At 47.4% G+C, this 22,790-nt stretch overlaps 1 protein-coding gene across 3 annotated transcripts in view; it reads left to right on the forward strand.

Moving 5' to 3' along the window:
* Positions 1–3,914: 3,914 nt before the first annotated feature.
* PRKAR1B (protein kinase cAMP-dependent type I regulatory subunit beta) overlaps positions 3,915–22,790 on the forward strand; it is a 102,356-nt gene continuing 83,480 nt past the window's right edge. The window contains exons 1-3 of one of the 3 annotated variants that reach the window (XM_037506748.2): positions 3,915–3,982; positions 4,884–5,078; positions 20,559–20,729. In XM_037506748.2, the coding sequence (XP_037362645.1) occupies positions 4,902–5,078; positions 20,559–20,729 (348 nt within the window). In that variant the 5' untranslated portion in view covers positions 3,915–3,982; positions 4,884–4,901. Of the gene's footprint in view, positions 3,983–4,883; positions 5,079–14,293; positions 14,487–20,558; positions 20,730–22,790 lie in introns of those variants that run through there. The other 2 variants (XM_037506751.2, XM_037506749.2) reach the window with 2 other exon arrangements.

Genomic DNA, 22,790 nt, shown 5'->3' on the forward strand with positions numbered 1-22,790 from the left:
CTAGAGCAGACTTCATTGACATTTTGTGGCAAAATTTGTGTGAAATTTCACACCCCAGACCTACACAGTGAAGAATCTAAAAGTCAACTATTAGAGAAAGCTGTTGTTATAAAGGCTTCCTGATACCTCCTGGTGGGGGGTGGAGGGTAGGGGCCGTGGTTCTCATTCAGGAAGTTTTTCAGAAGCTCCTGGCAGCCACTCTGTGGCTCTCCCCCTCTTCCTAGTCTCTGATTCCTCAGTTTACCTCGCTTTTCCAGTGGTCTCAGCTTTTGAATCCCTACAGGGTCCCTGGCATGGCTGCTCCAGAGAGGAGCCAGGTGAGTTCGAGGAGATGTACCTGGAGTAATCATTATGCTGTTGAGTCTTTGGACTCTTGCCATGTGCTTTGCTCCATTCTTAGTCTGTTGCCCTTAGTTCTCACCTGTCTCAACCACTCTCAATCACCACCATCCACAGCCTCTCCTCCAGCCACCCCCACACCATCTTATTCACCCTGGTGTAAGGGACAGGTCAGGCATGGCTGGTGTGAGGGACAGGTCAGGACGACACCAGGAAGTCTGCTGCAGTCCTCTCAGACCACAGAGCTCCATGGCCACTCCAGAGCCAGGGTGGGACCTGAAAGCTTCCTTCCTGCTCCCCAGAAAATGTTTCCTCTCCCTTGTCAAGCAGAATGAATAAAAGATAAGGCAAACACTATCCATGCCTGTTGGTTCTTTGACATGGCAAGCTTAATAGCCTCTCCTGTTTCGCCGTCCCGCTGTGATGAGAGCTGCAAAGGATAGGGAATGCCTCTCGTGGAGATGCAGTACCTAGGGAGGCATCCCTCAGAAGTCACACTTAAGTTGAATCTTGGTGGGTAAATTGAGTTGACAGAGCCTAGAGTTTGGGGTGGCTGATGATTGGGAAAAGAATGTGACGTTGAAGTTGGATTTTTTAGAGGCTTGGTCACCCAGGTCTTCAGTCCTCAGTTCTGGGGGTTAAGTAAGGACCCCTAGAGCTGGGGAATATGAATACCTTTATTCCATAGGTGGGTCCTTCTCAATGGGTGAAGGGGACAATTTCAGACAAGCACAATTTACTGGGATTTGTGAATGGATAATGTGATCACTAGTTGTATGTTTTCAGAAGAAGGACATGGCTGCTTGGACACCCTCTGAGAACCAGAATTTAAACTGTCCAGCGGGGTAACAATCCATGTATTGAATATTAGGGTCCACATGGATTCACGACCCAGCTCTGAATTCATGACTCACATAAAGGCACTGATCATCCAGTTAGCTTCCCTAACTCGAAGTCTACCTACCAACTCCTCCTTATCAAGGACCATTTTCTGAGGTTATCTATGCAGGTAAATTGTGTATATCAGCAGGTATATTCTCAGTTGCAACCAACAAAGAGCACAGCAGCAACTGTGTATGAAATCAAAGGGATATACTGGTTGACCCAGTTGGAAAGCCTGGATACAGGGTGCACTTCAGGCAGGTTTGGCAAGGCCCTGACTCCCTTACTTTGTAATGCTGGGCCTGTGGCTGCCTCTGTGTTGGTTTATCTTTGGGATTGAGCAGTGAGCCAGCAGGACATTTGAAAAGCTTTTCCCCTCCACACACACCGCAATGATGGGAGCTTAAAGTAGAAAATATAAGGTGGAAGCTTCACAAGGCCAGAAACTAGAGGTGGGGGTAGAAATGATTAATGAGTCATTAAACTGGCTATGGAAAAATCCTGACTCATGGACTGTCATGGAAAATCTATAGGCACAGACTGGAGGTGGGGATACAGAGAACTGCCGATAGTTACAAAGAAATACCCATCCTAAAGATTTACCCAACCAGATCTTACAAGTGATAGATTTCACAACAGAATGAATAGATGGATTGAAAATTCCACAAAAGAATGAATCTCCCCAAAGGACACTATAGAAAGAGACCCATGACTCTGGCGAAACACAGCCCTCTGCCCACCTGTGTCTATGCAGGTGCCTCTTTTTTCTTTTCTCTTTCTTCCTAATAAACCTGTCTTTTAAAAATGCAACCTTTGCCTCTTTTTGTCTTTTTCCTTAGTAAACTTGCCTTGTGCTGCTGAATGGAAACTCTGTCGAAACTTTTCTCAGAGGGAACCCAAAGGCCCCATTCACTCACTGAACCCCTCATCTGAACCCCATCAACATGAGAGGTCAGCCAGAGAGATGGGGAGGCTTGTCTACAGACTGGGGCAACTGGCCTCATGCCCTATACTGCTGCTGGAGTGAATTGGGATCAAATTCTCTGGGGTATCTGTCCTATGCCCCTCAAAGGTAGGGAAGTCCCTGAAATAGGGACCTGAAAGGCCTGGTAAGACTGGGGGCAGGTGCCACCTTGTGATGTGAGGATAGAAGCTCCATAGAAGTCACAGCTGGGGCTTTGTGCACCTGCTGACATTCTGCCCCCTGAGCCTGGGAAGTCCTTGTCATGCAAGCCAGCTCTTGAGCAGCTACCCCCACATCTTTCAGATGAAACTTGACCTCCTTTGTCATCCTTCCCCTCTTAGCCATCCTGGTGGAGCCTGAAGCATTGGCTTCAGGAGGGCGAGAAGTGAGAGATGAAGGGAGGAGGACTCACTGGAGAAAGGTGTCTGCAGCTAAAGAGTCAAAGGCTGAACTTGGCGGTGGGATGGATTTTTTTCTTCAGGTGAACATGGAATCACATTCCTAAAAAACGAGCCTCTTCTGATAGTTATGGCTAGGACAGGAGTGAGTGTGCCGACACAGGATGGGGGGAGGAGGGTGGCAAGTAGAAGGGAGCTCTTAGTTTGACTACCTGTTTAGTTTACTTTCACTCTGGCAGGAAAAAGTCACACCAGGTGAGCCCTGCTCGGGAGCGGGAGCAAGGCTCCTCTGCCATGCTTATGTGACAGGTGAGTAGGAATAGGTGAGTGTGGACAGATGAATGTAGACAGGTGAGCAGAGACAGGTAAGTGGGAGACAGGGGAGCGTGAATGGGAGTACATGGACAGATGAGCAGATAGATGTCTTTCCCCCATGGAGATGAAGTTTCTGCCACCATCCTGGTAGAATGGGAGCAAAACACAATGGTGGGCAACAGAAAAATTCTCTTTTCTGCAGACCTGGGCTTGTGGATTAAGAATTACCTAGAGGCCCTGCAGGTCTCAGTGACCCAAAGATGGTGGAAGGGATTTAGGGTGACTCTGTGATTTCCTACTGGGGCATCTGGGGGAACCTGGAGCCCTAAACCAAGAAAATGAATTCAATTCCTCTCTTCCTGGTGTGGCCTGGGGCCACCTGGCCACCCCTCTGGCCTTGGGTTAGACAGACTGTGGAGAATGGTGTGCTTGCTGGAACTGCGCAGATGTGACATACCAGGTGTGAGCAGTGTGGGGGTGGAGGGCCCTGTGGGCTGCAGTCAGTCAGGGTGGGCACTTTCAGGGTGTGCACCCTGAAAGGGTGGCGGTGGTAGATGATCTACAGGTGTCCAACTAGAGGCCTGTTCATACTGTGGAGGTGGGGAGCGCTAGAGGTATGAGGGGGAGGGGGCCAGAGAGAAGGCCCTCAGGAGGACGAGTAGGAGGACCAGGAGGGGAAATGGGGGTAGACTAGGGGGTGAGGAAGAACTGAGGGGGAGGGGAACTGGGAGGGAAGCCAGAGTGTGGGAGGTGGGGCAGAGTGAGGGGTGAGGTGGAAGCCAGGGAGGGTGGGGGGGGTAGGGATGGGGATGAGAGGTAGGGGGTGGGGTATGGGCATGGGAGTGGGGGTGGTGCAGGAACGAGGGTGGGGGTTTGACTGCAAAGTGGGGAGCGGGGAGAGGCGGGTCAGTGCGGGAGGAGGTGGGAGTGGGGGAGGGGGAGAGAGGGTCGGGTGGGGGTGGCCGTGCCGCGCGGGGGCGGGCGCGGAGGGCGGCGCCGCTGCAGTGCGGGACCCGCTTGTCCAACGTCCCCGCGTCGCCGCGTCCCCACGCAGCTGTCTCTGCCTCGGGCGCCGCGCAACCAGGTACGCCAGGGGCTGGACTGGGGTCCGCGCCGGATCCCCGGCCGGTTCCGGAAGGGGCTGTGGCCCACTGGGAGGCCCCCGAGAATGCGGGCCTTGGGGGAGTTCCTGCTCCCTGGGCTGGTCTGGGGAGGGTCGCGCCGCGTCCAGACGCAGAGGCCAGCCGGGGCCTCCGGGAGCCCGCGGCCAGAGCCTGGGCGCTGGGGCTGCTTCCAGGCTGGATCTCCAGGCGGGTCTCCAGGCTGGTCCCCGGGCCTGGCACCCTGCCGGGCCGGCTCCGCCGACCGCGTTGTGAATTAGCCCGGAGAGCGGGGCCGGGAACGCGGCGGCCCTGTCATTGTTCTCCATATTCCATCCTCCTGAGGGCCCCTCTGCTGGACTTCAGTTGTTTCCCACGTTTGCTTTATTTTCCTGCGAAGCAGGCCACGCCACCCCCCAGCAGCAGCTCTCCATCCCCCCGTGGGGGGATCTCCAGCTGGGGCCGCGGGTGTGACTCTTTCACCTTTCCCAGAGTTGTCCTTACAAAAGGGGGAAGGGAGGGTGAAAGCCAGACCACAAAACCAGCTGCCGGGGCCCCAACTGTCCCTATGTCGCCCACCACGGGAGAGACTGAGGGTCTGCAGCACCAGCCCATTCTGTTTGCCCTCCCACTGCCTGCCAGTGTCTCTTTAGAAGGAAGACTGCTGGTATATGTTAACAACTCATCTGGCCCCTCAAAATGAGAGGGCCTTGACAAGTGCCAAATAAACCCTGTGCCCCTGTACTGTGCAATCTTGTCACATGGCTCGTTGGCTTTGACCAGGACGCTAAACCTTGTGCTGTGTGTAAAAGGTGTATTTTGGGGGCAGGGAGGCCGCCCTTGGTCTGGCAGCTCAGCCAGGCAGTGGTTTGTGTTTTATTGCAGGAACCAGGACTGGTGGCCATGGCTTCCCCATCCTCTCACCAGCTGGATGAGGATGAGAGTCTCAAGGGGTGTGAACTGTATGTGCAGAAGCACAGCGTCCAGCAGGTCCTCAAGGACTGCATCGTGCATCTCTGCATCACCAAGCCAGAGCGCCCCATGAAGTTCCTCCGAGAGTACTTCGAAAAGCTGGAGAAGGTCAGTGCTCCTGGTCTGGACCCCCTTGGCAGATGCTGGGTCAGATGGCCCACCTGTGCCTGTTGTCTGAAACTCTTCAGGAGTTTGTGGGGAGAAACTGAGCAGGGTTGACTTCCTATATGCAGGCCAGGGCACGTCCTGCTGTCCCTCTCTCCTGGGTGGTCTCAAGGAATGAGTGTTAGGAACAGCTGCTGTGACAATAGCTTATGGGACTCACTGAGTGTTCAGTCTGGGACAGAGGTGGGGACTGGGTCCCACATGGGCATGTGGGACAAAAGAATAGCTCTGGTAACTATGTGATGTGGGGCATTTGAGATTGGATGCCACTTTAATCTGTTTCTGAGACTTGGCAGACTGCTGGAGGAAAATCCCCTCGAGGGGATTGTGCAGGGGAGTGAGAGGAGAAGCATACAATATTGCCCTCCCCTCCTCTGAGGCCAGGTAGTCACACCTTCTCATCCCTTACCCGCTTCATGGTGCATATTATAGGAGGCTGGCACCAAGAGGGCAAGCTGGGCGAACCCTCCTATACAGACTCCCTTCTCTCTGTCTCGTTGGAACTCTCTGGCATCACTTGGGCCTTTCTCTGTCCTTTTCATCACAATTTAATTGTCCCTGTCCCCATATGGGGGTGTGTGTGAGTGGACATGGGGTATGTGTGAGTCCCTCTGGGCCTGATGCCAACTAGCTATGTTCACTTTGATAGGGGCCTCTGAGGATATGGCCTTAGCCCAAAGGAGTAGATAGATTCATTTATTCCTTTGAAACAACTCATTAAAAAAAAATTTTAAAGTAATGTCTGCCTTTTGAAGAAAATTTGAAAAGTTTAGAAGAAATAAAAGTCATTTGTAGTCTCTTCTACTTGTTTTTCTATTACTATGTTTTTTAAAACTCCTTTTCCCCTATTTTTCCTCATTATGTGTTTTGAAAACAGTTGTAAATGTTGTAGAGGCAATTTTGTATTTTTCATTTATTTTATATTACTTATAGACTTCACTTCTGTGGAGATGCTACATTAAAGTTTTCTCAACCTTTTTTTCATAACTGAACTATTAAATCGTTTCCAGTTTTTTCTTTGAGGATATTAAGTATGTGCCATGTAACATATCACTTTAACATATTTGCACATAGATTTTTTTTTCCTCCTTTGTGTGGTGGTGTTTGTTCAGTATAGCTCTTCAGAAATGGAATTGTTAAATTCCAAATGGAGTGTTGGGTGGGGGGGTCTTATTGGTATTATCAAGGAGCTTCCTAAACGGTGGCCTCAAGGTACTTTCCCACCAGCAGAACATAGGATGGTTTACTTACCATCCCAGTCAACTTTTTTTTTTTTAAAAGATTTATTTATTTATACAAGCACTGGGTATAGTCAGAAGCGCGGGAGGGTGAGAGAATCCACCAGAGCCAGAGCAGGAAACAGAACAGGCAGACTGACGAAATACACTGCTGAGGGGAGCAGCGGGCGGCAGGAGGGGTCTACAAGCCATGTGGGACCCTCGCCTGCGGCCGGGGACTGAACCTGCGCTTCAGAGGCTGCGGGCAGCCCCGCAGCCCAGCGCTCAACCACTGCGCCACCAGGGGAGGCCCACCAGTCAACTTTTAAGGCAGTTTTTAAATTAATAGGTGGAAATGATCATGTGGCCTTGGTCCATTTTTCTTTGGTTACTTTTGGGGTCACATTCAGGAGAGGAGTCCCATCTCCATGCACACACACATAGAGTGAGGGGTGTTGTAGTGCTTGTGTCCTTTCTCATCTCAAACCATGCCTCCATTACAACTGGAATTTTTTTTTTTTTTGTAAGAACTGTGTATTAACTTGGTTTGTTCGTGGGTGATTCCCAGCCAGATGATCCCAGGTGGGTTAGGGTCAGAACCGGAGGCAGGGACCCCATAGGAAGCTGAGGTAACCTCTCCAGCTTAGACCTCAGCTATAGCAGCAGGGTGACAACAGGCGGTTAATCTCACTTGGGGACTTTTGCCCATAGGGGATGTTCAGCAATGGCTGGGGTCATTTTTGGTTGTTACACTTGTCTGGAGAAGGGTTGCTTTGTCATTGGGGGTGATAGGGATGGAGTGACATGGTTATTATGGCCATTGGCTTTGGTGGGACATGCCAGATCTTGCTCGAGGATTACCAGTAGGGGACAGAGACATGAAGCATGACACCTGAGTTGGGTCTAAGTCCCAGTGGATACCCCTTTCCAAGTGGCAGGGCTGGATGGAAAAAGTAAGCATTTTTCTTTAGATGCGTCAGGTTTGAGTTGTCAAGGAGGCCTGTAGTTTGGAGTTTGGTAGAGGGGTCAGGGTGAAGACAGAAGTTTGGAAGGATTAGTGATCACTCCTGTCCTGGGAGTTGATTTGTTGCCTGCCAGGTGTGGATTAAGGTTCAGAGAGATGGGTGATGTGGCCACAGTAGGTGACAAAAGCCTAGGTTTCAGGTCTAAATTGAGCATTTGGTTCTACATGAGTTTTTCCCTAATGTTTAACAATAAGGGAATTGAGTTCTTGTTTTCTAAATTACGGTCACTGATGGCTGCTACATTAGTTTGCCAGGACTGTCTTGGGCTTGTAGACACATCACCCTGTCTCTGCCTTGTCCTCACATGGGGTCTCTCTTTTTATCAGGACATAGTCATACTGGATTGGTGTCTACTCTTATGACCTCATTTTGACTTGAGTACATCTACAAAGATCCTGTTTCCAGACAAAGCCACCTCCTGAGATCCTGGGGGTTAAGACACCAACTGACCTATTTTGGTGGACGCTATTCACCCACATAGTTGCCTTCATAGGTAGTGGCCAGGGTGGTTCTGCTTAGGCCTCCTGCTGACAGCAAGTCATTGCTAAATGAAAACAGCAGATTTCAAAATACCATGTATGGCACAGTTCCATTTTTGTCAGACAATGCCAACAATAACCCATGTGCAAAGACAAAGTCTGAACGGTGCACACCACAGTACTGACAATAGAAGCATCTAGGGGCAAGATTGCAGGCTATTTTTGTTTCTTTTTTTCTGTCACAGCTAATCTGCATGGGCTTTTATGATAATTTGTGAATTCTCTGAAATTGTATGCATGCTTCTATGTGTGGGTGCACTTCACTGGGGAGAACATCCCTTAGCTTGTGATGGACTCTTTTTTTTTTTTTTTTTTTTTTTTTTTTTTTTTTTAATAGAGGCATGTTTTTATTTTTATTTGTTTGTTTGTTTGTTTTGTTAATACATGCACTGGGTACAGTCAGAAGCGCGGGAGGGTGAAAGAATTCACCAGAGCCAGAATAGGGAGCAGAGCAGGCAGAAGGACTGAAGTACACTGCTGAGGGGAGCAGTGGGCGGCAGGAGAGGTCTGCGCGCCATGTGGGACCCTCCTCCGGTGGCCGGAGAGCAGCCGGGGATCGAACCGGCGCCACAGAGGCTGCGGGCAGCTTCGCAACCCAGCGCTCTACCGTTGCGCCACCTGGGAGGCCCAGCTTGTGATGGACTCTTAAATGAATTTGAGATCCTGCAAATATAAAGTACCTGACAGTCTTAAAACCCTTTGGAACTTCATTCCCCACTACACTTGCTTGACCCATGACTGAATGGCTGTGAAATATTTGTAACATGGGACCAGGACACGCTTTTGGCTCCAAGAGGGCTCTGTCCGGTGGAGGGATAGTGTCCCCTCCCCTGTGGGGCCAGCTTTGTGGGGGCAGTGGGCAGAAGCCCAGGGAAGGAATCTTTCTCAGCTTGTCCAAAGCAGGAAACCTTGATAAATTGCCTAGCGTTGTAGTAACCCCTGCGCAGACCCACACAGACCCATGGATGGCCCAGTCCTCCAAGTGCTGTCCTGACTGGCTGACCAGGGAGGATTCACAAGGGAAAGGGGAGTGGTCAAGTCATCCAAACAAAACCCTGAAACATGTGAGTGCCACAGGCAGGAGCTGGGTTTCTGGTTCTTTTTAATTAGAAAACCAAACAGAACACTTTTTTTAAAAAAAACCAAAAAAGTGATATATACATAAAGTGAAACTTCAAGAATGATTAAGGAGCATAGGATGAAAATCAAGTTTCTCTTGCCTTGTTATTGTTGTCATGTGTTTCATCTGCAGACACTACAGACACTGGAGTACTCCGCACCCCCATTATGTTATCATTTCTGTTTTTAGTACTTCTGATGTTTTAAATGACATCAGAGGGGAAATTGTCCACTATGCATCAGGTATTTATTATTATTCCTGGATTCTATTTCTCTTTGGGATCATTTAGTATTTCTCAGAGCCCATCTATTAGTTTCCCTTAATCTGAGGATACCTTTATATTGCTTTCATTTCTGAAGGAAATTTTTTCTTGATAAAGATTCTGGTTGGCAGCTATTCCCTTTTAACATTTTAAAGATGTTTTTGCCACTGTCTTTTGACTGCAAGAGTGTCTGGTGATGAATTTAGTCTTTTGTATCCTTGTTCAATCATTTTATGTATTTGCTCTGACAGCTTTCATGGTTTTTAGCTTTTGATTATGTGTCTGAGTGTGGATTTCTTTGAGTTTATCCTGTTTGCTGATCTTGAATCTGTAAATTTATATCTTTCAGTAAATTCAGATTTTTTTTTTCTGCACCAGTCACTTTATCCTCTTTTTCTGGGGCTCCAGTAACACAAATGTTAGATCTTTTGATGTTTTTCCATTATTCCCTGAGTCTCTGTTAATTTTTTTTTCAATCTTTTCTCCTCTGTCCTTCCGATTGAATAATTTTTGTTGCTCTGTTGATCTGTGTTCAAGTTTACAATTCTGCTCTTGAGTCCATCTAGTGAATTTTTAATGTTTTGTTTTTCACTTACAAATTTTTTTTGGGTTCTTTAAAATTTTTCTATTTCTCTGCTGAGAATTTTTCCATTACTTTCAAGAATATTCATCTTCATTTCATAAGAATGGTGATAATAACTGATAATGTGCACAGCTGAATCTTCTTGGGGTTGTCATTCATGATTGTTCTTTACCTTGAGAATGTGTCAGTTTCCTACTTCTTGGTATATTGAGTGATTTTGGATTACATTTTGGAAGTTATTAGTTACTGGGGAGTCTGGGGTGCCTATTCACCCATTAGAACTATTCTGTTGCCTCATTTGGACTGTTTCCCCCCATGTTTACGTACATCTCACTTTCATGGACTTGTGAGTCAGGTATGAATTCAGCTTTGTTTCTTCCCCTTCTCAACTTTATGCACAAGGCCACATGGAACCTGCTTCTGCAACTGAGGGGATGGAGGACTGCTGTGTTCCTCCTACTCTTCATTATCTTGAGCTTAGCACCTGGTGTGGGCCTTGCTCTCACAACAAAGGTGACTTCATGCCCAACAGCTCAGCAGCGTTCATTTCTCTAGGTCTGTGTCTCTGTGAAAGGAAGCTCAAAACCAGAACCAATGAGTAGCTGTTTATACATTGATCAAATTTTTTTTTATTTGTTTATAAGATTTATTTATTTATACAAGAACCGGGGTATAGGTCAGAGGCACAGGAGGGTGAGAGAATTCACCAGAGACAGAGCGGGGAGCAGAATAGGCAGACTGACGAAATACACTGCTGAGGGGAGCAGCGGGTGAGACAGGAGAGGTCTGCCACGCCATGTGGGTTTCTCCCTGGCCGGCCGGGAATCGAACCCATGCTGCAGAGGCTGCAGACAGCTTCACAGCCCTGTGCTCAACCTGCTGCGCCACCGGGGAAGCCCCTGATCAAATTATTTTAATGCCCTGAGTATAACTGACTGACATGAACATAGAACTTAAAGCAGTTGTTCAAAGATTTAAACCTTTTAGAAATTACCCAATAATATAAAGATTGATTCCACAAAATCTTGGGAAATTAAGAAATGACTGAGGAGGATAAAGAAACAAAAGAGTCTCACTGTCACATCTCTCAAGAGAGTAACTTTCAGTATTTGGTATGTTTCCTTGGAATTGTTCTTTTCAGTACTTTATCTCTTTATGCTCATGTAATAAAGTTTATAACTTACTATAAATAAATTTTTAAAGCAATGTACATATTTTTAGAAAAGTTTTAGGTTTACAAAAAAATGGAGCAGGAAATACAGAATTCTTGTACCTCTTTTGTCATGATCATCTGGTTTAGTTAGTGGGGTGCATAGTGTTGATGAACCAGCAGGCTCCTAGTCTTGGGGACACTATGAACACACTGGGGAGTACAGGGCTTTCCAGATGCACCACAGGGCAATATGGCATCTGTGCACTCCAGTTATAAGGGGTGGTGGGGCTCTGACTAGTAAGGTGCCCAGGTCTGGGCTTGCTGCTGAAGAGGGGGACAGGGACTGTGTCCTCTCTCGAATTGTACTGAGCTCAGTTTATTCAGTCCCTCAGAGCATGATCAGAAATTTTAGAAAGGTGTGTGTTAACCAGATTTTAGAATTTTAGAACCAAGAGCACAGTGGGACATACTATTAAAAGGGATCCTGGGATGAGTTTAAGTCTTTTTTTTTTTCACTCAAAAACTATGTTCTTTGATTATAATCTAATGAAGTTGCAAGTCATTAATAAAAAGTCAGGAAAAAAGATGTCCCCCATCCCACCCATTTGGAAAACAGTAATAAGTTTCTGCATAATTTATTAGTTAAAGAAGATTATCATAGTAAAACATTATGAAATATTTAGAATTGAGTGACAATAAAAGCATGACATGTTAGAATCATGTCATGAGGGGAGCAGCGGGCAGGACAGGGGACGTCTGCTGCACCATGTGGGAATCTCCCTGGCCGGCTGGGAATCGAATCGGCACTGTAGAGTCTGCAGATAGCTTCATAGCACTGTGCTCAACCCGCTGCGCCACCGGGGAGGCCTGAGAGGGAAGTTTTTAGTTGTATCAGAAGTAAGATTGGAAATGAGTGAGCCCTGTTCGCCATAGCAGTGATCACACACTGGGTGTGAAACAGTAAGTTTTCTCTTACCATTCTGGGGACTGAAGTCCAAGATCAAGGCATTGGCAGGGCCATTCCTTCTGGGCCTCTGAGGATGCGTGTCTCAGGCCTGGATTACAGCTTATGGCATCTGCTGGTGCTCCTGATGCCCCTTGTCTTGTGGCCTTGTCTCCCCTCTACTTTTGTCCTCAGACTATCCTTCCCTCTTCTTATAAGGACACAGCATTGGACTTGTCCCTGCCCTCCTCCAGGGTCACCTTGTATTAACTGGATCATGCTTGCAGAGATCCTATCTGCAACTAAAGCCATTCTCTAAGGTTCCAGATGGTTGGAGGTCTGAGAAGGGCTCAGTTCACCCTATTGCAGTGTGCAACCTGAGACTCGGGAATGAGTAATAAAGCAAGAAAAATTTAAAAAGAAGGAAAAAATGAAGATGAAAGCAGAATGAACAGAAATCAAGGGGATGTTAGCATCAGTAAAGCCAGGCTGACTTACTTTCTTTCTTTTTTTTTTTTTAAATGACCAACTGATTTGGCAATGTGGGCCATTTTTTTTTTTTTTAAGATTTATTATTTATACAAGAACCAGGGTACAGACCAGATGTGTGGAAGGGTGAGAGGATTCACCAGAGACAGAGCGGGGAACAGAACAGGCAGACTGACTGAAATACACTGCTGAGGGGAGCAGCAGGTGAGACAGGAGAGGTCTGCTGTGCCATGTGAGTTTCTCCCCGGCTGGCTGGGATCGAACCCGTGCTGCAGAGGCTGCGGACAGCTTCACAGTGCGGCACTCAACCATGTGTGCCACCAGGGAGGCTCATGACTTTCTGCAGAGATGAAGTAGACTGGCCTCTGAGCAGGCTGGCACTGAAGAGATGACACTTGCCCATAATTGTATCATGATCATTCACCTCTTTCCTGTTTGATTGAGACCTCCCTCACGACAGAACTATTGTGCCTTTTTCCTCTACTGTATTCTCTGTATGAGACCAGGTATACAGAAGGGATCAATAAATGGTTGACACTCTGCTTTCTCTTTTCACCCTGCTGCTGAATGTTTGGGTGCCCCTGGACAGTGCTTTACAGCCTCCTACCTTCTTCTCTGAGACCCACAGCTCTGAGAGAAGGGCTCATGTTTCCTGACTGGGGGCTGGTGACCACCTGATCCCTTGACTGGGGAGCCCAGACCTTCTAGATCATGGATTTCAGAGTGCCAAGGAGCGGCTTGGTTGGGTGCAGAGACCTCTTAACTGGGAGAAGAGCCAGAAATGCAGCTATTTCATGCTCGTCTAGAACTTGAAGTCTGGATACTGCACCATGCCCCACTCTGCCATGTTTCAGGCCAACATGAAAAATGAGGCTAGCATGTTAACTGTCCCTTGGAAATATCTTTAAGGAACAGGCTGACTTTGTCCTCATCTAGTGAGACAGGGAGTTGAGCAGAAGCAGGAATTCCATCTTCCCCAGAGTATGGATTTCTCTTGGAGGCCAAGCCCACATCCAGAAAATCTGTGTTGATGCTGCACTTCTGCTACTCAGTATCTTCTCTTCTCAGACCAGATGGAGTGTGTGGGTCCTCACCACTGATATTGGAACCTTCACTTACAACCAGGGCACCGCTTGGCCCTGAGCAGGATGGGACAGCCCTTGGAGCTGTGTTACAAGTTTCAGAGGGCAGATTCTGGTGCAGTTTTCTGGGAACCCTGTTCCCACACTGTTGTTATGAAGATTCCTTTGGCCTGGAAAGCCTGTCCTGACCCTGTGGCCTCCATCATCCTGCACCTCCAGACAGCTCATCAGCATGAAAACAGGAGACAGGAAGCTGGTATCTGAAGAATGAGAGGTTTCCTGGAATCCTGAAAGGAAGGGAAGGTGTCCCATCCCAGAATAAAGGTCTGGCATTGTGGTGGCAGTGCCAGGAGTGTCACCCCGCTGGGGCCTGGAGGCCTTGGCCCCAGCCCCCCACACGTTTCCTCTTGATGCCTCATAAAGTGGTTGTCATTGAACTACCTGTATCCTGCTTGATTTGGCCCTTTGCCCAACTTTCCAAAGAGGGAAAAGCATCCCTGTGCCAAGGCAGACATGTTAGTCCAAGAAAACAAGGCCCAGACTCCAGCTTTTTTGAAGGGCAGTGGTTTCTGGGTGGCACAGGGAAACCTGTGTGACCCCTGGCCCCCCCTTGACTGAAAAATGAGCACAGATCTCTAGGGCCATGCTGTGGTCTGTGCACCTTCAAAACCGCCTAACCCGAAGCCTCATTGGATCAGAAGTGCTGTTGCAAGTGCTTTGTTTGATCACAGTCCCTTTAGCTGCTGACTCTCAAGGGCTCCTGCCTGGCCTCCCACTCCCCCAAGCCTTCCCCCATGTAGCAGAGGCACTTAGACGGTGCTCCCCAAGCCTCAGGTCTGAAGGGCATTGCTGACCCTCAGGAGCTGTCTCCGGAGTGGTTCTGTATGCAGCGTCAATCTCAACTTCCTGATTGCGCCACCCTTTTCTATCCAGAAGCTGTGAGTAACTGTTATCTCAGTCAGACCACACTGAAAAAACAAGCTGTGGGCCTCCCTGATAGCCCAGGAGTTAAAGCCTCAGTGCTATCAAGCCATCACCAGCCACTGCAGCATGAGTTCAATCCTGGGCCAGGGAGTTAACCCACATGGCGCAGCAGACCTCTCCTGTGTCATCTGCTGCTCCCCTCAGCAGTATATTTCAGTAGATCTGCCGGTTCTGTTCCCCACTCTGTCTCTGGTGAATCCTCCCACCCCCCCATATCTCTGGCCTATACCCTAGTTCTTGTATGCATAAATAAATAAAGAAATCTTTTTAAAAAAGGGAAAAGAAGCTAAAACCAGAAAATAACAAGTATTGGTAAAAATGTGGAGAAATTGTAACTCTTGCACATTGTTGGTGTGTATGGACCAGTCCAAACTGGTCCTGATTGGATAAAATTGGTCCATACTGGTTCTGACTGGATAAAAATGGCTCAAACTGATGCTGACCATATAAAATCCGTTCTGACTGTATAAAACTGTTCTAACCAGTTCAAACTGACTTTGAGGTTCCTGACTGGATAAAACCAGTTTTGACTGGGTAAAACACAGTGAGACTGGTTCCGACTGGTTCAAACCATCACAAACCCATTCTGACAGGATAAAACAAGTTCAAACTGGTTCTGACTAGATAAAACTAGCTTTTCCAATTCAAACTGGTTCAAATGGGCTCAGATGGGTCCCAACCAGATAAAACCAGTTCAAACCCATCCTGACTGGATAAAACCAAGTCAAACCAGTTCTGACTGGTTCAAGCTGGCACAAACTGGTTCTGACTGACACAAACCAATTCTGATGGAACACCTCAATTTTGACCTCGAGCTCTGCCCTCTTATAGGCTTTGGTCCTCACCTGTGCCTGGCTCTGCAGTACACGGCCCCATGTCTCACCCTGCTTGGCTACCTGGGTGGTGTAGGGCTGGTGTCACATAACCACTTGTCTATAGTGAGGGGCTTTTCTTTTAGCTCATCTCTCCAAAAGCCCAGTTTTCAAGTCCCCAACAACTCACTTGTGCCTATATTATTGTTCTTTAATGATTCCTAAAAACAAAGGTCCAAGTCTATCAGTTGAGCTACAACTCACATTTCTAGTCAGAATTCTTGATTCGCGTAGGAATGGCCAATGATGTATGATAATTTCCATAAAACATCTCTAATGTTGAGTAAAATGACCTTTTCCTTGCATGTCGAAGTGGTTCATCTGTCTCCCAGGAATTAGCAATGGTATGGAATGTAAAAAAGGAACTCCAGGGAACTGTGTCATTCTCAGACATTATGAGATGACCCATTGTCATGGAAACAAGAGTGGTTGGGTGTTCACTTAAAAGGGGGCTTTGGAGCCATCTGCCAACTCCTGGGTTTTTAAAGCTGCTGCCCACCCACCACCACCGCTGATCTGCATGACACCAGAGTGGGTCCCACATCAGGCTTTGTTAAGGGAAGCATTGGAATTTTAATAGCTCCATCCAGACCTGGAGCAAAAACCACATATGTTGATGTTAGCCCATGACACAGCTTCTGTCCTACTTTTGTGTGCTCACAAAGGTCATGTGAAAATTGAAGAGCTTGTCGGAATGAACTAATCAATAATGCTCAATTTTATCTCTATGCAACTTTCCTGGATGGGTGTGGTGGTGAGGAGGGAAACTGTGGCCGGAGTCTCCTTCGTGGAGCCAGCTGCTTGGGTCTCATCATGGCACTGGGTGCAGATTCAGAATCTAGCCCTTTACTGGACAAGGAGTGTCTGCTGTGCGAGAGCTCCTGCTCTTTGCCTGGCTTGGTTTGGCCCTACTTGGCATGTTCATTTTGTTTCTTGAACCATTTCCATTTGCCAGTTCAGGATGGGATGGAAGGATCTGGATCCTGGAGAGAGGTGGTGGCTCCCAAGCACAGCTTGAGGGAAGCTGGTGGCATGGCTGGCATGGCTCTGTGCCAGTGAGGACCATGGAGTAGATGGTCCTGGGGGCAGTGCTCCCTCTGATGGGACTTGACAACGAGTCTTCAGACCTTGCGTTACTGTCCATTCTGGGCCTCTTACCTTTGGAGAGCTTGATAAATGCAGCCCTTGTCCGAGGAATCCCTCTTTTTTTAAAAAAAAAATTATTTGTGCATACAAGGTGAGCTGGGGTACAGGCCAGAGATGCGGGGCGTGAGAGGATCTACCAGAGACAGAGCAGGGAACAGGCAGACTGACGAAATACACTGCTGAGGGGAGCAGCAGGTGAGACAGGAGAGGTCTGCTGTGCCATGTGGGTTTCTCCCTGGCTGGCCGGGGATCGAACTTGTGCTGCAGAGGCTGCAGATTGCTTCATAGTATGGTGCTTAACCCATTGCGCCACCAGGGAGGCCCCCGAGGAGTCCCTCTTTATGGGTGTGTGGTAGTGAGGAATTTATTCATTTGTCATTTTAGTGGTATTTATGACTACTCAGTGGGAAACAAATGTTTTATTTTTATTATGACATAATTGTGCCTTCCAGTTTATTTGTGTTGTGTTACTGTTACAGCACCATGAAGGAAGTTGAAGAAATTCGACCCCAGTCCTAATTCCTTAGCACTTCTATAAATGTTTTCCCTTTCACCTTTTTTCCACATGCAGGCATCTCCCCACCACCTTCATAGTTGTCATCAAAGTCATATACAATGTCAAGTAAGAGAAGTAGGAGAATGTTTAGAGTTTTGTGTTCTGGGTTACTGGGGCTTCCAAGATACGTTTTTTCCCTTTAGAAATTAAAAAAGATGGCATTTGTTCATTTCGCAAATATTTGTGAAGCATCAGCCAAACTGTAGGTGATCAGAGACAGTGCTGGCAGGAGTAGCCAAGAGAGGAGGAGGCCCAGCGGGTCTGCGGTAGGGGGTGTGGATACTTTCCCTCACTGAGAAGGTGGCATTTGGATGGAGAGAGCAAAGCCTCGAGAATCTGGGGAAGAGAACTCAGGCAGAGGGAACAGCATCAGGAGGGAGGGCAGGGTAGAGGGAGGAACCTGTTTGGACTGTTGAGGGAACAGCACAGAGCCAGTGTGTCTGGAGGCGAGGAAGCTCAAGGGTGGCTGTGGCCTCAGTGCCACCAGTGGGCGTGAGTGGCACGGCCTGTCTGATAGTCCACATGACCAACACTATGCCTTCATCTTTTTTAATTCCTTTATTGTTTCTCATCTAAAATTTGAAAGATCTCTAAAATGCTAGCTACTTAATTTATAGCTTTTTAGGAGCATTTTTTGATCTTCCACGTTGTAAGATCAAGATGTTAGCACATCTGCCCTATTTAGCTTCCCTCTCCAAAATCCCACTGCTTTTGGTATCTGCACATGTTGTTTTGCATGTTGTATACTGATAATATATTTCTTCAAAAATCATAGTGATACTTTTTCTGATTTGGCTATAGGTTTATAATAAAAGTGGGAAATTAGCACTCAGGTACATCCTTCAGCACACCTACAAATATGAATGATGGGTTGGTTAGCTGGGTTACAGCTGTGGGTTGGAAGCAAATTTCCTGCAGAAAGTTGGAGGTTTGCTTCACTGCTTTCTGGTACAGGGCTTTCTTTCTTTCTTTCTTTTTTTTTTTTAAAAAGATGTATTTATTTATACAAGAACCGGGGTGTAGTCCAGATGTGCAGGAAGGGGAGAGAATTCACCAGAGACAGAGTGGGGAACAGAACAGGCAGACTGACTGAAACACACTGCTGAGGGGAGCAGCAGGTGAGACAGGAGAGGTCTGCCACACCATGTGGGTTGCTCCGTGGCCGGCAGGGATCAAACTGGCACTGCAGAGGCTACGGACAGCTTCACAGCGCTGCACTCAACCCACTGCGCCACCGGGGAGGCCCTGGTACAGGACTTTCTGTTGAGAAGTCTGAGCTGTAGGGATTGGCCCATGACCCAGTATCTCTCTGAAAGCTTTAGAGGTGTTCTCATCCCTGGACCTTTCACTGTGTAATCTTCCCCCAATCACTAGACTAATCATTCTGAGGATGCCCACCAAGGGACTTCTTTGATTTTTTTTTTAAAGATTTATTTATTTATACAAGCACTGGGTACAGTCAGAAGCGTGGGAGGGTGAGAGAATTCACCAGAGCCAGAGCGGGGAACAGAAGAGGAAGACTGATGAAGTACACTGCTGAGGGGAGCAGCGGGCAGCAGGAGAGGTCTGCGTGCCAAGTGGGACCCTCCTCCGGTGGCCGGGGAGCAGCCAGGGATCGAACCGGCGCTGCAGAGACTGCGGGCAGCTTCGCAACCCCGCACTCAACCGCTGCGCCATGGGGGAGGCCCGAGACTTCTTTGATTTTGGGAAGTTACCTTTGGCTCCTGACAATTTCCTCTCCTTTGTCTTATCAACTGAAAATCTATTAATTAGATCTTAAGACTCCTGAATTGTTTTTGGCAACTTTTAAATTTTTCTTACACATTTTCTACCTTTTTGTTTCCTTTTTCAGTTATTTCCATGATTTATGTTTGTGTTGTTAGGTGTCACAGATGTAACTCATGTGTAATATGTATCATGTTCAATATAAACTATAACTCATGCTTGGTATTTATATAAAATATACTGATTATCAGTAAACACGTATGTATTTAATCTTAGCAGTTTTCTTTTTAAAGGAAACTTTTCTATTTTCATAATATCCTATTTATGTTCTGTGGATATAATTTCTTGTAAGATCTATTGAGTGCAGTATAGACACTCATTTGAAGTTGTTTTCTCTTTCCTAATTGTTTTTGTTTCCACCAAAATCACATTTTTCCTTTTTGTTTATCCTGGTCTCCACTTTTGTACTGAACAGTTTCCTCACTGTCAAATAACTTTATCTGCTTACATGTAAAAATTAAACAGTAGTCTCGCTTAGGTTCTGGTTAGAATAAAGAAAAATGAAAAAAAAATGGAGACAGGAATTTCAACACTGATGCATATTTGATGATATTAAGGAATAAATATTAATTTCTTAAAATGACAATAGTGTTGTGGTTATTTTTCGTGTCATTTTTTTAGAGATACATACTAAAGTACTTAAAATGGAATTATAAAATATATGAGATTTGCTTTAACCCTGTGCATGTGTGTTATGCGTGTGTAGCTATATGTATGTATTATCTGTGTATGTTTGTGTGCACTGTGTGTTTGTGCCTATTTATATGCCTTTGTGTCTCTGGGTATATGGGTTTACATGTGTATGTTTGTATATGTCTGTGTGTATGTGTGCTGTGTGCGTGAGTGTGGTTGTGTGTTTGTGAAAGAGGATGTAAGTGAGATGAAATAGGATGGACTCTTGATAATTGTTCATGTTGGATGATGGGCATTTGATCATTCATTATATTGATATTATTCTACTTTGTATAGCTTTGAGAGTTGCTATATTAAAAAGCAAAGCCTGAGTGGGGTGCCAGACTCAGGAATCTTAGTTGTTTTTTTTTTTTTAAAGATTTATTTAATTTATGCATACAAGAGCTGGGGTGTAGACCAGAGGTGTGGGGGGTGAGAGGATTCACCAGAGACAGAGTGGGGAGCAGAACAGGCAGATCTACTGAAATACACTGCTGAGGGGAGCAGCGGGTGCGACAGGAGAGGTCTGCTGCACCATTTGGGTAGCTCCATGGCCAAGGATCGAACTTACGTCTCAGTGGCAGCTGATAGCTTGATAGTGCTGAAACCTACCCCTTGTACCACCACGGAGGGCTTCAGGAATTTTGTTCTTGATTCTCATTGTACCTGCACTCTGCCCTCTCTGTGGTTCCCTACAGGCTTTGCTTGCATGTCAAACACCATGGTTCAAATGGCTGTCCACGTTCCAGATTCTGTTGAATCTTTCCATAGCATTGCTGACCTGGGCAAGTGGAGGGGGCCGGGGGAGGAGGGTGTCAATGCAAAGAGCCATGGAAAGCACTAGAGAGGGAAGAGGGCCAGGGGGGAAGGCTGGTGGAAGGGACCTTGACTGGCTCCCCTTGTCTTCTTGAAACCCCTCTAGAGACCTCACCTGCAAGCTGGCAGACTGGGGATTTGTTCTCATCCTACTCTCCTTCTCTCCTCCCCTTACCCAGGAAGAAAACAGGCAGATTTTAGCCCAGCAGAAGTCATCCTCCCAGTCAGACTCACACGATGAGGAGGTCTCCCCAATACCACCCAACCCTGTGGTGAAAGCCCGCCACCGCCGAGGCGGCGTGAGCGCTGAGGTGTACACCGAGGAGGATGCCGTGTCCTATGTGAGGAAGGTGAGTGATGGGCTTTGGGTCTCCCTTCCAGTTGGAGGGAGCGGGGAGGGTGCCTGCCAAATATGCATTAGCTTGTGGGACTCTTGGGGCTTCTCCACCACACACCAGTTTGTGCTCCTGCAGGCTCAGGGAGGGATGGACTATGGCTTGCTTGTGTCGGTGGAGGAGTGGCTGTGCTGGGCCGGGCGGTTTCTGTTCTCCTGGCTTTTGGACCGGAACCCTGACCTCAGACCTGCCCAGTGGGAAATTTCCCTCCACCCAACATCCACGCCTCCTCTCTCCGTGCTTCCGCAGGCCTGTGTCATGGGCACCGTGCAGCTGTTCTCACCTGGGACCTACCTCCTGCCTTGCCCTTTGAATGTGGGGCCTTTCATCCCTGTCTTATGCATTTCTACAGCTGGTTTTTAATAAGTACTTACCGCTTCTTTTTTGGTATTTTTAGTTTTTGACCTACTTTTTTAAAGCTCCTTTTTCAGTGATGGCAAAATATGCTTAACACAAATTGTACCATCTTTATTGGTCAGCTTAACCACAATCAGAGAACGCCACAGATGGGAAGGGGAGGGAGGTGCTCACACGACAGAAATATTGTTTCTCATGGTCCTGAAGTTCTAGGAGTTGAGGTCAAGGTATTGGCAGGTTGGTGTCTGGTGAGGACCCTCTTTGACGCCTATAGATGACCACCTTCTTGTTGTGCCCTCACCTGCTGAGGGGAGAGACAAAGAGACGAGACAGGGAGACAGGAAGAGACACAGAGTGCTTACTCTCAGGTCCCTTCTCACAGTGTACTGAGCATGTTGCAGGTCCCTCTCTCATAACTTCATCTAAACCTGATCACGCCCAAAGGCCCCACATTACCTCATCGCACGCTGGAGGTTAGGGCTTTAACACATGGATATGGGGGGCACAGTCCAGTCCATAGAACCATCTTAGGCATTTTTTTTTATGCATAGAAGAGCTGGGGTATAGGCCAGAAGTGTGGGTGGTGAGAGGATTCATCAGAGACATAGTGGGGAGCAGAACAGGCAGACTGACTGAAACACACTGCTTAGGGGAGCAGTGGGTGAGTCAGGAGAGGTCTACTGCTCCCTGGCTGGGGATCGAGCCCATGGCACAGTGTCTGCAGCTAGCCTCATAGGTTGCATCTTAACCCCTTGCGCCACCAGGGTGGCCATCTGAGGCTTTTTTAAATGGACAGTTCAATGACATTAAGTACATTCAAGTTGCTTTACAACCATTACCACCACCCACAGAAACTTCTTATCTTATAAAGCTGAAATTGTGTCCCCATTAAACAACCCTCCTCCCCAATATTTAATACTTTCATATGCAGATAATAAAACCCAGCAAAATAGTATTTATAAATCTAGGGCACTCCACTCCTGTGGTCTTTCTTCCCTAAACCCAGAACCCCACTCTGACCGTGAGAAGATACTTAGATCCAAATTGGGGGGCATCTGCCAAATACCTGAGTAGCCCTCGTCAGACTTGCCAAGGTCATCGAAGCAAAGGACTTCTTGGGACTGCGTTCAGCTAGGACTGCCACCAGCTGGAGGACTCGGGGGGCACAACTGTGTGTGGCCTTGGTAAGATTCTGGGACAGAACAAGGCCTTTGATGTGAAACAAAGGAAATGTGGAACATTCAGGATTTGTCACTGGTTATTTGCTAAGGCTGGTCCCTGGTTGTGGCAGATGCCAGCATCACCTATGACATCAACCACAGGACGACTGGGTGAGAGCATATGTGTTCTGTCTCTTCTGAAATCTAAACTACTCTAAAAGAAAAATATTACTTAAAAAAGTGGGGTCCAATTACTTATAATTGGGGTGGTTTTTTAGGGCCCTCAGACCTGTTCCCAGAAAGGTCCCCTTATAAAGGATTCTTTGGTATTAAAGATAATGCACACCCCCAGCAGGGTAAGCATCTCTGAGCAGCTGAGGTGGGGTCCTATTACTGCCAGGTAGCCTCTCCTCAGCATCACTTAAGGGAACTGGTGTTCAAGACACTCATGCCTTGAGATGCAGGTGCTTGCCAACACTTGGTGATGGATTCCCTGGGC

This window comes from Talpa occidentalis, unplaced genomic scaffold, assembly GCF_014898055.3.
Source record: "Talpa occidentalis isolate TD23 unplaced genomic scaffold, MPIMG_talOcc4v2.1 talOcc4.12, whole genome shotgun sequence".
Classification (NCBI taxonomy): Eukaryota; Metazoa; Chordata; class Mammalia; order Eulipotyphla; family Talpidae; genus Talpa; species Talpa occidentalis.